The 15569-nt window shown below is 31.8% G+C and overlaps 1 protein-coding gene across 1 annotated transcript; it reads left to right on the forward strand.

The window, feature by feature from the left end:
• The first annotated feature begins 2119 nt into the window (after positions 1–2119).
• Positions 2120–7541, forward strand: LOC137831265 (aspartyl protease family protein At5g10770-like). Its single transcript, XM_068638863.1, has 3 exons — positions 2120–2491; positions 5637–6074; positions 6171–7541. Exons 1-3 carry the CDS (start codon positions 2311–2313, stop codon positions 6995–6997), a joined length of 1446 nt encoding a protein of 481 aa, XP_068494964.1. The 5' UTR covers positions 2120–2310; the 3' UTR covers positions 6998–7541.
• Positions 7542–15569: the final 8028 nt, after the last annotated feature.

Genomic DNA, 15569 nt, shown 5'->3' on the forward strand with positions numbered 1-15569 from the left:
AAATTAAAAAAAATTATAGGTATCTAAAGTAATTTCTATTATTAATAAAAATTTATAAAATAAATTTTAAATTAGTATTTAACCATTACCTACCAAGGTTTTAACTACTAACAACTTTATATTTTAAATTAATCTCTATTAGTCTTTTAGATACTAAGTTAGAATCTAAAAATATTAGTAGTTAAAACATTAGTAGTTAATTTAGATATCAATACAGAAACCATTTTATAAATTTTCATTAATAATCACTACTAGAAAATTATTAATTAAAAACCAATTTTAGAAACAAAAAAGTATTAGTTTCTATATTGACTAAATTAAATACTATTTTAGAGACTAAAAAAATTGTTGGTATTTAAATTAGTTTCTATTATTGATAAATAGTTTCTAAATTGGTATCTAATTAGTTACCTAACTTTTAACTACCAATTATTTAGATTCTAAAGTTGGTATCTAAAACTTTGGTATCTAATTAGATACCAATTTAGAAATTATTTATCAATAATAGAAATTAATTTAGATACCAATAATTTTTTTAGTCTCTACAATAGTATCTAATTTTGACAATATAACAACTAATTATTTGTTATTTCTAATATTAATTTTTATTTAATGATTTTCTTATAGTGAATAGAAACCACTTTAGATATAAATAATTTGTTACTCTCTAAAATAGAATCTAATTTAGTGTGAGTAATTATTTTTTGTCTCTAAAAATTAATTGTTATTTAACGATTTTCTTGCATAATATTATATATATATAATATAATATAACTTGTTATAAAATTAAATAAATTCAAAATTCAAAATCTTAAAAAGTTTAGAGAGAATTACAATTGTTTAGAGATGATTTTTCTAATAAATTAAAGATTATTTATAAAATTTTCATTCTAGGTCCATTTTAAAGTTATATGCTTGAAAATTCTATTACAAAATAATATATATATATATATTAATGGGTTACTACAAAAATTATACTAATATAAAACTTCATAGATATGATTTATACAATAAAAAAATTCAATCTAATAAATAAATTTGAAAAAAAAAATCCAATAACACTATCAATGGTATACATTTTATAAAATTTGTAGGGATGTAAAAATCATTACATTGGTATATATATTCACACAACAAATTACGTACTTTTTCATTAAAAAAAGTCATCGATTTAATTTGGAATAAGTCAGAGTGTTACTTAGTCCCTTTGAAAGCAGTATATGTCTCTTTGGATATAATTAAGCGTGACTACCATTAATGTTCTTCTCTTTCCACCAAAATTATTTATTAATCCCAACCAGACACACATTCAAAGTTTGAACACAATCAAATTTACCAAGCCAACCCCACTTAACATTATTAATGTTCTCAATTTCCTTCATCACATCTAAATTAGGCAACAAATTACGCGGGCCTGCTACAAAAATAACATAAATCACAAAAATCATTTTGTCTGCTCAATATAGTCAAATTTTGTCTGCACCAAGTTAAACCAAAATAAGCAAATTTTTTATTTTGTACGTACAAAATATTTATTAATTTTTAGTCCAATAAAAAAATCATAAAATAAAAATTAATTTTAAAGATAAAAAATAATTAATTATTATATTAATTAAATTAAATATTATTTTAAGATCTAAAAAAATATTAATATCTAAATTAGTTTTTATCATTAGTAAAAATATTTAAATTAATTTTTAAATTATTATCTAATTAGCTACTAAAATTTTAATACCAATTTTAGAATATAATATAATTGATACTAAAACATTTTATAGCTAACTAAATACTAATTTAAAAATTAATTTTTAAATTTTATTAACAATAAAAACTATTTTAGATATTAATAATTTTTTATTTTCTAAAATAATATTTAATTTAATCATTATAGTAATTAATTAATTTTTTTTTTATCTTTAAAATTTATTTTTATTTAATAATTTTTTTGTAAGATTATTAAAAATCTAATTAATCGTTTTTAGTGAAATATTTTAGTCTAATTATATTTTTTCATTGATAGTACTGAAACCTAAAATTTTGTTTAAAGAAACTGAGATGTATAACACTCCTCCAACCTACCCTATATTAAGTAATAATATTGATATTTAACAAGAAATAGGCTACTGAATAATAATGATGAAACAATGTTGTTTGTTACATATGAGCCAGTGACGTGCAAGAGTTGATAATGTATAATTTATTGGAGACCCCATTCACAGAAATTGGCTATATATAAAGGGCAAAGCTTCACGACAGAGTGAAAGTGTGTTCTATAAGTTAGCTTTCTATCCTCTTCTCTTCCCTCTTTCCATGGCCATTCAAATGTCTTCTCTTCTCTTTTCTTCTGTTACAGTTTTTTTCTTCTTCTTCTCCTCCTTGGAGAAGACCTTTGCCTTTCAAGCAACAATAGAGGATGCAGAAAGCAACAATCTTCATCTTGTTCACCTCAACTCTCTTCTTCCATCATCCTCTTGCAGTTCTTCCACCAAAGGTCAATTCAATTTTCCTCCTCTCTCATACCCTCATATTCATTCGAACATTTAGCTTGTTAAATGCTTCTGCATAATGTTTCTAAATCATAATCACAGTTTGGTTATGTTATAGCATTCAGAGTAAACTAGTTGATTATCAGGATGAAAAAGTGTCTGCAAAATTGTTTAAGTTGAGTTTGATTTTACACATGATTAGTTTTGGTGGATCTCATTTCTAATTAATAATTGTCTCTATCATGATTTAGAGATGGAATATATACCAAAATCAATGGTTCTCATCACCTATTTTATATATTAAACTACTTTAAATGTGTATTTTTTACCTGCATGCATGATGCCAACTTTATACTAGTTTTATATGTTTCTTATAATAATATTAACGGTGTGTTGTAGATAAAACATTATGTTCTATTGCTTTGGTGTTAAGAGAAATTAAGTCTTGCAATTTCTTGATTGAAAATTTGGAGGAAAGAGAGAGGAAATTAATGATCAATAGTGACAGGTAAGTTAGTGTTACTGTATTTTCCTTTGGCTTGTGGGATTAGTCATTGCTTTGACATCACATAATTGACACAGAATATTCACATGGAACCCACCAATACCCTATGATCACATATTCAAGATAGAAGATAGAAGAGAAAGGAAAAGAAAAGCCACCCACCACTCACTCACATATTCTTTAATCCAATAATAAACTATAATTATAAGTTAGAGAATACTTGCATACACACACACACACACATATATATATATATATATATATATATATATATATATATATATATATTTTATTTTTTTTATTTAAGTGAAATTTTTAAAAATATTAAATATCTTAATTTTAAAGTGAAAAAAGGAAATTAAAAAAAACATGAAAACAATTACTTTCTGGTTAATTGGTTAATGTAAAAATAAAAATAATTAAAACTTACCATTTTTTTAAAGGATATTATATGATTAAAATTTCTCTTTTATACTTTTTTAATCTTTATAAACTATATATTAATGCTCTCACACTTTGCTATAGTACAATATTTTTTTTATGGAAATAAAAACAAAGTTATTATCGTTAACTTTAATATGATAAATTATTTGAAGTATTTTTTGTCAACATCTAACTAATTTTTGTCTTCAAGAATAAGTATTTTTTTAAACGCTAGTTTACGCAACATTTAAGTGTAGAAGTTCCTAAAATATTATTATTTTCATTATATATAGTAGAGTTCCTTTTGTGGTTTATGTCCACAAACCTTTAATTTTTCTTTTACAATATAAAATCCATCAAGAATATTAAAATATAAATGTATTTAAATGATCACATTTCATTTAATAAAGGATTAAAATAATATTATCTTTATAAGATGGTAAATCATTCGAAACATGAAAAAGTGATTGGAAATACACATATTTACAATTTTTCAAGTTATACGATCAATACATCTTTCTATACTTATCTACTACTTCAATATTTAGTTTTATAATATACTTTCAATTCACCCAATTAATTCATCAACTTACATCTAAATTTTCTACTAATTAATTTTTTAGGTTTCGATCAATATATCTCCTGGTTTTACTAAACATGTTCAATACACTTAACCATTTTTACCCATTGGAAAGTGATGTTTCCCTATTTTCCTTTGTTTCATTATTTTGGTACGGACAAAGTTTAGTCTTTTGTCACGGATCGTATATGATATGACTTGGACTTAACCTTATCACTATAAGACTCATATGGTCACGGGTTAAAAACCACTATTAATACTTATCCTTGTGACTATGAAATACTTCATGCAATTTCCTTTTCAACAATCCAAAAGTTTTGAAGAACATGTTGTACTTTGATTTTTCTACTTTTGTTTTACTAGTCTTGGAAGAAAATCGTTTTCATTCACCCCCAAACCCTTTATAAATTAAAACCAAAAATGGTGGCAATTTTCTCTCTTGTAAAGCAATAAAAACATCATGCTTTCTACCCATATTGTTCAAAAAAAGTCATAGGTTTTTGTACTAGTGAAGAAAATTGATAAAGTTTTGGCATAACCATCTTCATGAGATGATAGAGATGGAATAATCTTATAACTCAAAAAGTTTTTCCAATTTTAATATAGACTAAAGAAAATAAAGCAAAAAAGTTTGGTCAATTATTTAATTAACACGGTGGGGACATGTGAACAAGGGTGAGGATGAAAGAATTGGATCTTGCTTTATTTCTTATTTGGATCTAGTTTTGATTAAAACACTTCTGTATAAAAATATATCAACTTGAATTTATTTTAATTTAGTCATATATTTCAAAAAAATGTCAACAACCATTTAGCATTGAACTAATTGTTGGTTTTAGGAGTAGAATAGCAAAATATAACATGAGCAAATATATTGAAAAAATAGTTAGGCTTCAATTATGAGTGCATGAATAATATCAATTTAGGATACTACCTCAAAAAAAAAAATGATTAACCAAAAATTAGGTGATATGTAACTATCGCATAATTCATATATAGGTTTACTTAGACGTCTAGCACTTGTGACCCACAAACTTCTTCAATTATTTAAAGAAAAAAGAGTTTTTTTATTTATACAAAATTAATCTTAATTAAACTCTGGTGTATCATTTTTTTCTATTTTAATTCTATGTGCAGCTGTACCTAACTAATAATAGAACAAAACACTTTGCATGGATATAAATAAAATATACCCACTAATATAGTACTTCAGAACCAACCAAAGATAAGATTTTGACATTCAAAACATCACTCCAAATACATGCAGCTTCCTTTCAAAGTTATTCTAATTTGCTTCCCATTTTTACACACACTTTGCACCAAATTTTAAGTTACATGTAGTTAAATATGTTTTTAGTATGTGTAAATTGAATAAAAATGTAAAATATCGATAACAAAACTAATAATAAAAAATAAAAAAGTATATTTATTGGAAGCAAATATTTTTCATAGAGATGGATCCAAGCCAATGACTGTATGATTAATAAAATATAAATATGTATGATTATTAAAAAAGATTAAAATTGGGTGCTTTAATTAGTTTCTTAGTCCATAATGATGAAGCTTTCTCTTTTCAAGTATAGCCATAACTAATTTCTGAACCCCATGATTGAACACCTCTAATTGTTTACTTGTAATGCAGATTCCAGAAGAAAGGGATCACTGGAAGTGGTACACAAATATGGGCCATGCTCCCAACAGAATGATGGTGACAGAAAGGTTACACACAGTGATATTCTGAATGTAGACAAAGAAAGGGTAAAATACATTCATTCCAGAATCTCTAAGGAGTTAGGTGGTGGTGATAGTTTGAAGGAATTGGATTCAGCAACCCTACCAGCCAAGTCTGGTAGCCTTATTGGATCAGGAAACTACTTTGTGGTGGTTGGTCTTGGAACACCTAAGAAAGACTTGTCACTCATTTTTGACACTGGTAGTGATCTCACTTGGACTCAGTGTCGACCTTGTGCTCGTTCTTGCTACGACCAACAGGATCCAATCTTTGATCCTTCAAAGTCTTCATCCTATTCCAACATCACATGCACATCTACACTCTGCACTCAACTCTCTTCTGCCACAGGTAAACATTCTTAAATTTCGATCATCTTATGTAACTGTTTCAAAATTTTATTACCACAACATCATGGTTATGTCTGTTGTATTGTATTCTTTGTAGGAAATAATCCTGGATGTTCTGCTGTTTCAAAGGCATGCATATATGGCATTCAGTATGGTGACCAATCCTTCTCTGTTGGCTACTTCAGTCGTGAGCGTCTCACTGTCACCCCCACCGACGTCATCGACAGCTTCCTCTTTGGCTGTGGTCAGAACAACCAGGGCCTCTTCGGTGGCTCCGCCGGTCTCATCGGCCTCGGCCGCCACCCCATCTCTTTCGTCCAACAAACCGCCTCAAAGTATGGCAAGATCTTCTCCTACTGCCTCCCTTCCACCTCTAGCTCCACCGGCCACCTCACCTTCGGCCGCGCCACCTCCCGCCACCTTCTCTACACCCCCTTCTCCACCATTTCCCGTAGCTCCTCCTTCTATGGTCTCGACATCGCTTCCATCGCTGTCTCTGGTGCCAAACTCTCTCTCACTCCCGCCCTCTTTTCCACTGGCGGCGCCATCATCGACTCCGGCACCGTCATTACACGCCTCCCTCCCACTGCCTACGCCGCTCTCCGCTCCGCCTTCCGCCAGGGCATGTCCAAGTACCCCTCTGCGGCTGAGCTCTCCATACTCGACACGTGTTACGATCTCAGCGCGAATAAGGTGATTTCCATTCCCAAGGTAAATTTTGTGTTTAGTGGCTCTGTCACCGTGGAGTTGCAGCCGCAAGGCATACTCTATGTGGCCAGTGCAAAGCAAGTTTGTTTGGCTTTTGCTGCAAATGGTGATGACAGTGATATCACCATTTTTGGAAACGTGCAACAGAGAACCCTAGAGGTTGTGTATGATCTTGGAGGTGGCAAGATAGGGTTTGGTGCTGGTGGGTGCAAGTGAAAAGACTCTTATTTTTCACTTACATTGCTTCAAATTTCAAATTAGGTTCTTCAGATCCAACATTTGGATAACCTGATTAAAAAAAGTGTAAGTTGATATTGTTGGAGTGCAAATCTCTCTTTTCAACCTACATTTTTAAAAAAAAAATTATATTAGGTTATTCCCATAGAATGTTTCATAGGGTGGATTAACCTAATAAAAAAGTGTGGGTTGATATTGTTGGGGTAGAAGAAGAAAACAAAAGTGAAAGTAAGTTAATTATTTAACTAAACATGTTTTGAGCTAGTTAGGGAGAAAGAAATCCTAGTTGGCTCTAGCTTTTATGATTGTTAATTATGATTAGTGTTCTTATAATGATAGAGAAAAGGGAAAACAAAAATAGTGTGGGGATGTTACTCATTGAAGATGCAAAATAATGTGTAACAAGTAGAGGAAAGGAAGGCGTTACATATAGGTCATGGGTAAGGTGAAAAAAAGTGTAAACTTGTTCTTGCTATTAATTAAAAGTTTGTTGAATAAAGAGAAAATGTCCTTTGTTTTGTTATTTAGTTTGATCGTGCTAGAATATAGTTTGAGATAATTAATCTTTAGGATGCTATTTTTTATTCTTTTAATTCATATGACAATGTGTATCAATGAAAATATGGAACTTAGTGATAGATATCAATTTCACTCTTTAGAATGATAAGATAAACTTCAGAAAGAACTTAATTGATCAAAATTTAAACAACATATATAACAAGGTTTTTGTTGGTTACATTTAATTTAAATTTTTTAATGAATAGTCAGTATTTTACTTTATTCTCTAAAGTGAATAATTTTATAGTCATTTAGAAGTTTCAAAATCCATACCATGTTTAATATATATATATATATATATATATATATATATATATATAACCCTTAATATTGATTATTAGAAGTTTTCAACACCTATCCCATAAAGTTTACCTTGAGGCTTTTAGAACTCAAAACCAAACCTTAACAAAACATAACTAAAAGTTTAAGAGGGTTAAGAGATGCGTATTGTGCAAAAGCTTTTTTCTTATAACTCACCCACGAGCATAAATGATTGCACATTGTAATTAAAAGAAATAAGCGAATCAAATATCATCATTAAATAAATTATTTAACCCTTTTCCATCATTTATTATTTAATTTAATTAAGAATCCTTTTTAATAAAAGGTTGAATCAAATTCTTCAATATAAAAATACAATAATGTAAACTCTTTTAAGATTCATTCAAGTGCCTTCATTTTTTTTAAAAGGAAGCAATGTAACTTTTATATGATAAAATTGATGTCATTAGATTTATAAATTATCTATATCATTCATATATTAAAATTGTCAATATTTATTTATTAAGGATTTCATTGCTAATTAAAAAAAATATGTGTTTTTAATTAAGACAATTGGTTAAAACTCGTGAAACTAATAATACATATATAATTTAGAATTAAAAAGTTAATTAAACCTTTAGGAAAGATGATGAGGCAAGAGAATAAGAGTTTGCCAAGGCTGGGATTTTAAAGCTTTCCAAAGTTTAATCATTGGACTTTGGATTGCAATATATCGATCTCACGGTTGTTTCTTATTGTACATCCATACTCCTGATACCTTATAGGTCAACTGAAAATAACATTTTTTTTTCTTAAAAATTTATATTTTTTATTATAAAATTTAAAAATATCTTTCAAATTTTATAATTTAAAATGAATTTTTTTAAGGTATTTATGAATCTATCTGAAATACCTTCCGCATTCTATAATAAAAATATATATTTTGGATTATAATCCGTAAGATATTTCTCTTTTTAATTTACATGTTTTAAATTGTATAATTCAGAAATTGTTTCTGAATTCATAAGTACTTTCTAAATTCTACCATCTAAAATATATATATTTTTTTTAAAAACTACATTTAGGATCACCATTTTTAAAATAAAAAACACTAATATAATAAAGGGTAATTTTGGTATTTTAAGAAGTAAGGGTGCCAGAAGTAGCTATGGACGTGCAGGAAGAAACAACCCAATATCACTTTTGAATTTGGGCCACTACACAGGGATAACTATTGGAACCACAATATAATTACTCAAACCCCACCTCTTTTTATAAATGATTTTGTTGATGTTGGACACTTGTATAACACAATATAAATAAAAGTATTGAGCTTAGCTTCATCCCAAAATTTTACATCCCCCATGTCTTTTAATTCCACACCACCATCATCATCCTCTCTGCTACATGATAAAAGTCCATATATCTTACCCAGAGAACCCAAATTTGAGTCTCAATACTTTCTCTTTAATAGTTGGAAAACTTAAATTACCATAACGAAGAAGAGAGATTGAAATTTTAGAGAGAAAAAGGAGAAAATAAAAAAATAAAAAAAATAAAAAGGAAAGAGAAGAACTATAAGGATTGAGGTTACATTAGATTGAATTTAATTGGGGCAAAAAGGGTGACAGAGGAGGAGAGAAAGAAGAAATGGAGAATGAATGTGAATAGTATGAGAGGGGTACTTAGTTTGCTTGACTTTATGGGAGGAGAAAAACAAGAGTAATGACTTGGTTTGCTAAGCTACTCACTCAATGACACATACATTATTTGAATTTTCCACTGGTTAGCTCCACAGTCGACCCATACTTGCATTTGCATTATGCCCTTCAATCAAATAATTTAGTTATCCCTACGAACTTTATCAAATTCTAATTTTAATTATTTTAATAATAATGTATAAAGCTTCATGAGATGAATTCATTGTCCATCACAATTTGTGTTGTGGTCCCTAACACAATCAATGCAAAACTGAGATTGAAGAAACGTCTTGAGGGAGATTGTTGTAGGTGTTGTAGCCTTAATCCAATCGGTGCAAAAGAGAGCCTGTGTAGAGGATTAAAGCGCTTGCACTTTGGATAAAAAAGGAGCTGCAATATCAACACTGTAAGGAAATCAGAATGAACAGAAAATGGGTCTTGATGAACCCTAAGTCTAAAGGTGCATAAGAAGAAGATAAGCTGTTAAACAGAAACGAAGGTAAGGTGAAAAAAATATTATTTACTTCAGTAAATGTCATGTAATTACAGGGGTACACTTATAGAAAAAGGGGGCCTGGGCCAAAGACATGGGCCAAGGAAAATAAACTAATCCTAACAACCCAAACCAAAATAACTACCTACCTACTTTATCACCCCCCCTCAAGCTGGGAGTAAATATTTTTCATTCCCAGCTTGGATTTAAGTTGAGTAAACAGAGCTAGTGCAAGAGGTTTTGTGAATATGTCGGCTATTTGTAGAGAAGATGAAATTGGAAGGAGTTTGAGGAGCCCAGTAGTGACCTTTTCTCTGACAATATGACAGTCGATTGCAATGTGCTTGGTACGCTCATGAAAGACTGGATTGGAAGCGATTTGGATAGCAGATTGGTTGTCACAAAAGAGAGTCGCTGGTTGAGTGTATGGAATTCCAAGATTTTGAAGAAGAAAGGTAAGCCATTGTAACTCACAGGTGGTAGTGGCAAGAGCCCTGTACTTAGCCTCGGATGAGCTCTTGGAGATAGTCTGTTGTTTCTTCGATTTCCACGAAATGAGAGACTCTCCCAGAAAAATGGAGAAGCCAGTTACGGATTTTCTGGTGTCAGGACAGGTAGCCCAGTCTGAATCACTGTAGGCACGTAGATGTATGGGGCTGTTGCGGTGAAGGAAGATACCAGAACCCGGATTGCCTTTGAGGTAGTGGAGAACACGAAAAACAGCTTGTTGATGAGCTTTAGTTGGAGATGAGAGAAACTGGCTGAGGTTGTTTACACTGAAAGTGATGTCTGGTCTTGTGTTGGTAAGATAAATAAGTTTGCCAATCAGACGACGATATTGGAAGAGTCTTTCTCAGAAAGGAGAGTGCCTTCAGAAGATTGCAGTCGAGAGGAGTGGATCATTGGAGTAGGCACTGAAGCAGAATCTAACATTCATGTCTCATGGAGAAGATCTAGAACATACTTTCGTTGGCTGAGATGTAAACCACTGCTGTTTCGAGCAACCTCAAGTCCTAGGAAGTACGTGAGATCTCCAAGGTTCTTGATCTTGAATTGTTGATGTAGTGTGGTAGTAATGTGATTGATTTCCTCGATATTGTTTCCAGTAAGTACAAGATCATCAACATAGACAAGGATAGCAGTTAGTTTGTTTGTATCTCGCTTCAAAAAAAGGGAATGATCAGCAGAAGATAAGATATAGTTATGAGAAATGAGAAAAAAGGATAACTTAGCATACCACTATCTTCCAGCTTGGCGAAGTCCATAAAGAGATCGCTAAAGTTTGCAAACATGTTGAGATGTAGGGACAGACAAGCCAGGAGGTGGTTGCATATAAACTTCTTCGTGTAGATCGCCATGTAAAAAGGCGTTGTTGACATCTAGTTGCTTTAAGTACCAGTCATTAGCAGTGGCAACCGCAAGCAAGAGTCGTAAGGTAGTGAGCTTGGCGACAGGAGCGAATGTATCGAGAAAATCAAGACCTTCGAGTTGCGTGTAACCCTTGGCCACTAAGCGTGCCTTGTAGCGATCAAGAGTGCCATCAGATTTGTGTTTGATTTTGTAGACCCATCTACAACCTATTGTTGTTTTCCCTTCGGGAAGAGGAATGAGCTGCCAGGTATGATTGGTAGTAAGAGCATCAAGTTCTTCTTGCATCGCTCGCTGCCAACAGTCGTGCTTGGAGGCCTCATTATAATTGCGAGGCTCCGTGTGTGAGGATATAGAAAGAATAGTGTTTTTAAAAGCAGATGATAAAGTTGAGTAAGAAAGAAACTTGTGAATAGGGTATTTGGAACTTACATTGCTTGCACTTGGTATTTGAGTGTGGAAGTCCTCTAAGTATGTGGGTGGTCTTCGTGGTCTATAAGACCGTCGAGGTGGTGTTCCAGGTATGGTTGGAATCAGAGAATTATCCTCATGTGGAGTAGTATCTTCATGTGGAGCAGTATCCTCACGTAAAACAGTATCCTCAGATGAAGTATTTTCAGATTCAAAAATAAGATCACAATTTGTATCATAATTCGAAGGTATAGGTAAAGACAAACTATTGGGACTGTTATTTTTATCATTTTTTGACATATATGGAAAATGATTTTCGTAAAAGACTATGTGCCTTGAGATCTCAATACGATGATATTTTAGATTTAAGAAAATCTATCCCTTTGTATGAGCTGGAAATCCAAGAAAAATGCCATGCACAGACCTATCATCTAACTTTTTTCTAGTGCAGTAAGTGTGCTAGAATAACAGAGGCATCCAAAAACACGTAAATTAGATATATCACAGGGTTTATCATGTAGTTTCTCATATGGAGCAATGTTTTGCAGCAATGGAGTAGGAGTACAGTTAATAAGATAAGTAACATGTTGAACAGCAAAATCCCAAAAAAGAGAAGGTAAATTAGCTTGAAAGATTAAAGCACGAGTGATAATGCATGTTATTTGATGAATAATTCCTTTGGAGGAAAAGAAATCTTTCATAGAAAATTCAGGGCCATTGTCCGTACGAATGATTTTAGCAGTAGTATGAAAATGATTTTCAATGTAGGCAATAAAACTAACAATCTTTTGTCTAACTTCGGATTTTGCATGTAAGAAAAAAATCCAAGTATAACGAGAAAAGTCATCTACAACAGTAAAAAAATATCTGAAACCTTGCATAGAATTTATAGAACAAGGACCCCAAATGTCCATGTGTATAAGATCAAAAACAGCTGCAGTTTTCGAAGTGCTTAAAGTAAAAGGAAGTTTCTTTTGTTTGGCACGATTGCAAATATCACACAAATGTATTTTTTCAGAAGAAATAAAAGGATATTGAGTTCTCAACACACGTAATCTTTCATTAGAAAGATGTCCCAGTCTATAGTGCCACAAATTAAAGTCCTTAGAAATGTTATGAACAGAAGGAACAGTGTTAAGTGTGGCAGAAAAAGGAAAAATGGCAGAATTAAACATGTACAAGCCAGCTTTGGCACTAACTAAACCAATCTTCTCTTGAGTTATGTTGTCCTGTATAATACAGTGGGTAGAGAAAAAGATCAAATGGAAGTTCAAATGCAAACATAGTTTGGAAGTAGAAATCAAATTGAAAGAAAATTGAGGTACATACAAAACATCTTTAAGAAAGAATTTTTTATTGAAAGTGACAGTTCCAGAATATTCAGCATACATATGATTTCCATTGGGTAAGTTAATAAGAATAGGTTTAATTTTCCTATAAGCAGTAAAAGCTAATAAAACAGTGCATACATGATCTGTTGCTCCAGAGTCAAGAATCCAGAAATTTTCAGTTTTAATTGCAGAATTTAAAATGGTATTACCCGTTGAAGATTGCTAAAAAAACTTTGTGATTTGGATCTGCAGAGAAGGATCCCACTTGATTTATTTGGGCAGCAGCACTGTTGCCATTTTGTTTGAACATCTCAGATAAGATTTGATACTATTGAGTTGTAAAAGGACTGTCTTTGTGTTCCTGCTCTTTTGCACAATGCTCAGAAAAACTATCATCAACAGCAGCAACTATCACATTATTAGCTTGGTTATTTTGACCATTACCATAAAACCTATATCCAGCAGGATAACCATGTTTCCTGTAGCAAGATTCAATGGTATGACCACTTCTATTACAATAGGTACAATGTTTTCTATTTCCACTGTTTTTTAGGGTTCTATTATCTTGACTGGGAAAACCAATTTTTCTAAAACATGTATTCTCAGAATGTCCAAATTTACCACAGAAGGTACAAACAGCAGAAGTATTCACATGTTTAGTGTTAGCACTATTGATATTCGAAACAGAATAACTGCTAGCTAATTCTTGTTGAACCATAAGGGAGAAAATTTTCGTTATAGGGGGAACAGGATCCATCAGCAAGACATGAGATCGAATGTTGTAATATTGATCATTTAGACCCCTAAGAAACTGCATAGCTTGATCCTCACATTTTATTTGACATATGATAGCAGCGGCGACACCAACGGTGTGGCTGGATTTTCGCTAGGATGCAGGTACAGGTAACTTCCGGCTGATGGGGTCGACTGTTCCGTTTGAGTGGAAGTGGAAGGGGTTTTATTTTGTTCTTCCGCCATATCTGTAAGGAAAAACAATGAGGAAAAGGAGAACAGAAAGGCGTGAATCAGGAACCAATTGTGAAAGAAAAAGTGCAAGAACAAGAGATTGAAACAAGAAAATCAGAGTTACACAGCAGAGCTCTACAATCGAAGAGCTCCGATACCATAACACAATCAATGCAAAACTGAGATTGAAGAAATGCCTTGAGGGAGATTGTTGTAGGCATTGTAGCCTTAATCCAATCGGTGCAAAAGAGAACCTGTGTAGAGGATTAAAGCGCTTGCACTTTGGATAAAAAAGGAGCTGCAATATCAACACTGTAAGGAAACCAGAATGAACAGAAAATGGGTCTTGATGAACCCTAAGTCTAAAGGTGCATAAGAAGAAGATAAGTTGTTAAACAGAAACGAAGGTAAGGTGAAAAAATATTATTTACTTCAGTAAATGTCATGTAATTATAGGGGTACACTTATAGAAAAAGGGGGCCTGGGCCAAAGACATGGGCCAAGAAAAATAAACTAATCCTAACAACCCAAACCAAAATAACTACCTACCTACTTTATCTGTCCCATCGACCATTCATAGTTGCAATTGATTAGAAAACAGTGTATTCATGTGGGTCCTGTCCCACTTTGTAATTGCCTAACTCCCACTCTCCATGAATTTACAAAATACATGCCTTAAGATAATCACAATAATAAGAAATGGGAATTCCATTGATATTTCCCAAAACTTTTTTTACTCTCTGTTTCCAACCATATAAACACACACACATATATAACTTTCAAAGTTTTGAAAGGACGGAGGGATATTTGAAAAACGAGATGAACTCAAGAGGATTGGGGAAGTCGAAGCTTGTGCGGAGGACGATGGTGTGTTACTAGAGTAGTTCTAAGAAGGTGGTTCCTTCGCACAGAAGGTGTAGCATATCCACTATGGTGGCCATATCTCGACCAGATGAAGGTACCAATACCACGTTTTGGGATTATCCCACGAAACACGTTATATATGAAATAGCTCTATTCCTAGATGAAAGAGTTAACTAGTTGGATTCCTTCTGCCATGGAGAAGAAATTTTTCAATTCTTGAAACAACGGCAGAATTGGTGAGGAGATGGCTAGTAAAAGCACTGGATTGGTTGCACCTTGTCATGAGAAAGAGTTTGCAACCACGTTTTATTTTCCAGATCGGTACAAAGTTTCAAAATCATATCCTTAAAATTTTAGTTTTAACGTTTTGTTTTGGGATTTGAATCTTTTTAGATAATAAGGTGTTCAAACTTTTTTGATCTGTATACATCTTGAAATGTTGGCTCAATAAATACTGATGTCATTTTTTCATTTATTCTTTTTTGCATACATTTAATATACATAAATTGGGATGCTTGGAAGCGTGTGCACTTCTTCTTACTGAAAAACGAAAGAGGATGATCGTCTTGGCTGAGCACGACTCTACTACCACTTGGATG

Source organism: Phaseolus vulgaris, chromosome 6 (assembly GCF_000499845.2).
Source record: "Phaseolus vulgaris cultivar G19833 chromosome 6, P. vulgaris v2.0, whole genome shotgun sequence".
In the NCBI taxonomy this organism is placed as follows: domain Eukaryota; kingdom Viridiplantae; phylum Streptophyta; class Magnoliopsida; order Fabales; family Fabaceae; genus Phaseolus; species Phaseolus vulgaris.

Coding starts and splice junctions, on each gene's coding strand:
- LOC137831265 (XM_068638863.1), top strand. CDS start 2,311: ATGGCCATTCAAATGTCTTCTCTTCTCTTTTCTTCTGTTACAGTTTTT. Junction 2,492..5,636: donor TTGCAGTTCTTCCACCAAAG/GTCAATTCAATT, acceptor CTTGTAATGCAG/ATTCCAGAAGAAAGGGATCA. Junction 6,075..6,170: donor TCAACTCTCTTCTGCCACAG/GTAAACATTCTT, acceptor TATTCTTTGTAG/GAAATAATCCTGGATGTTCT.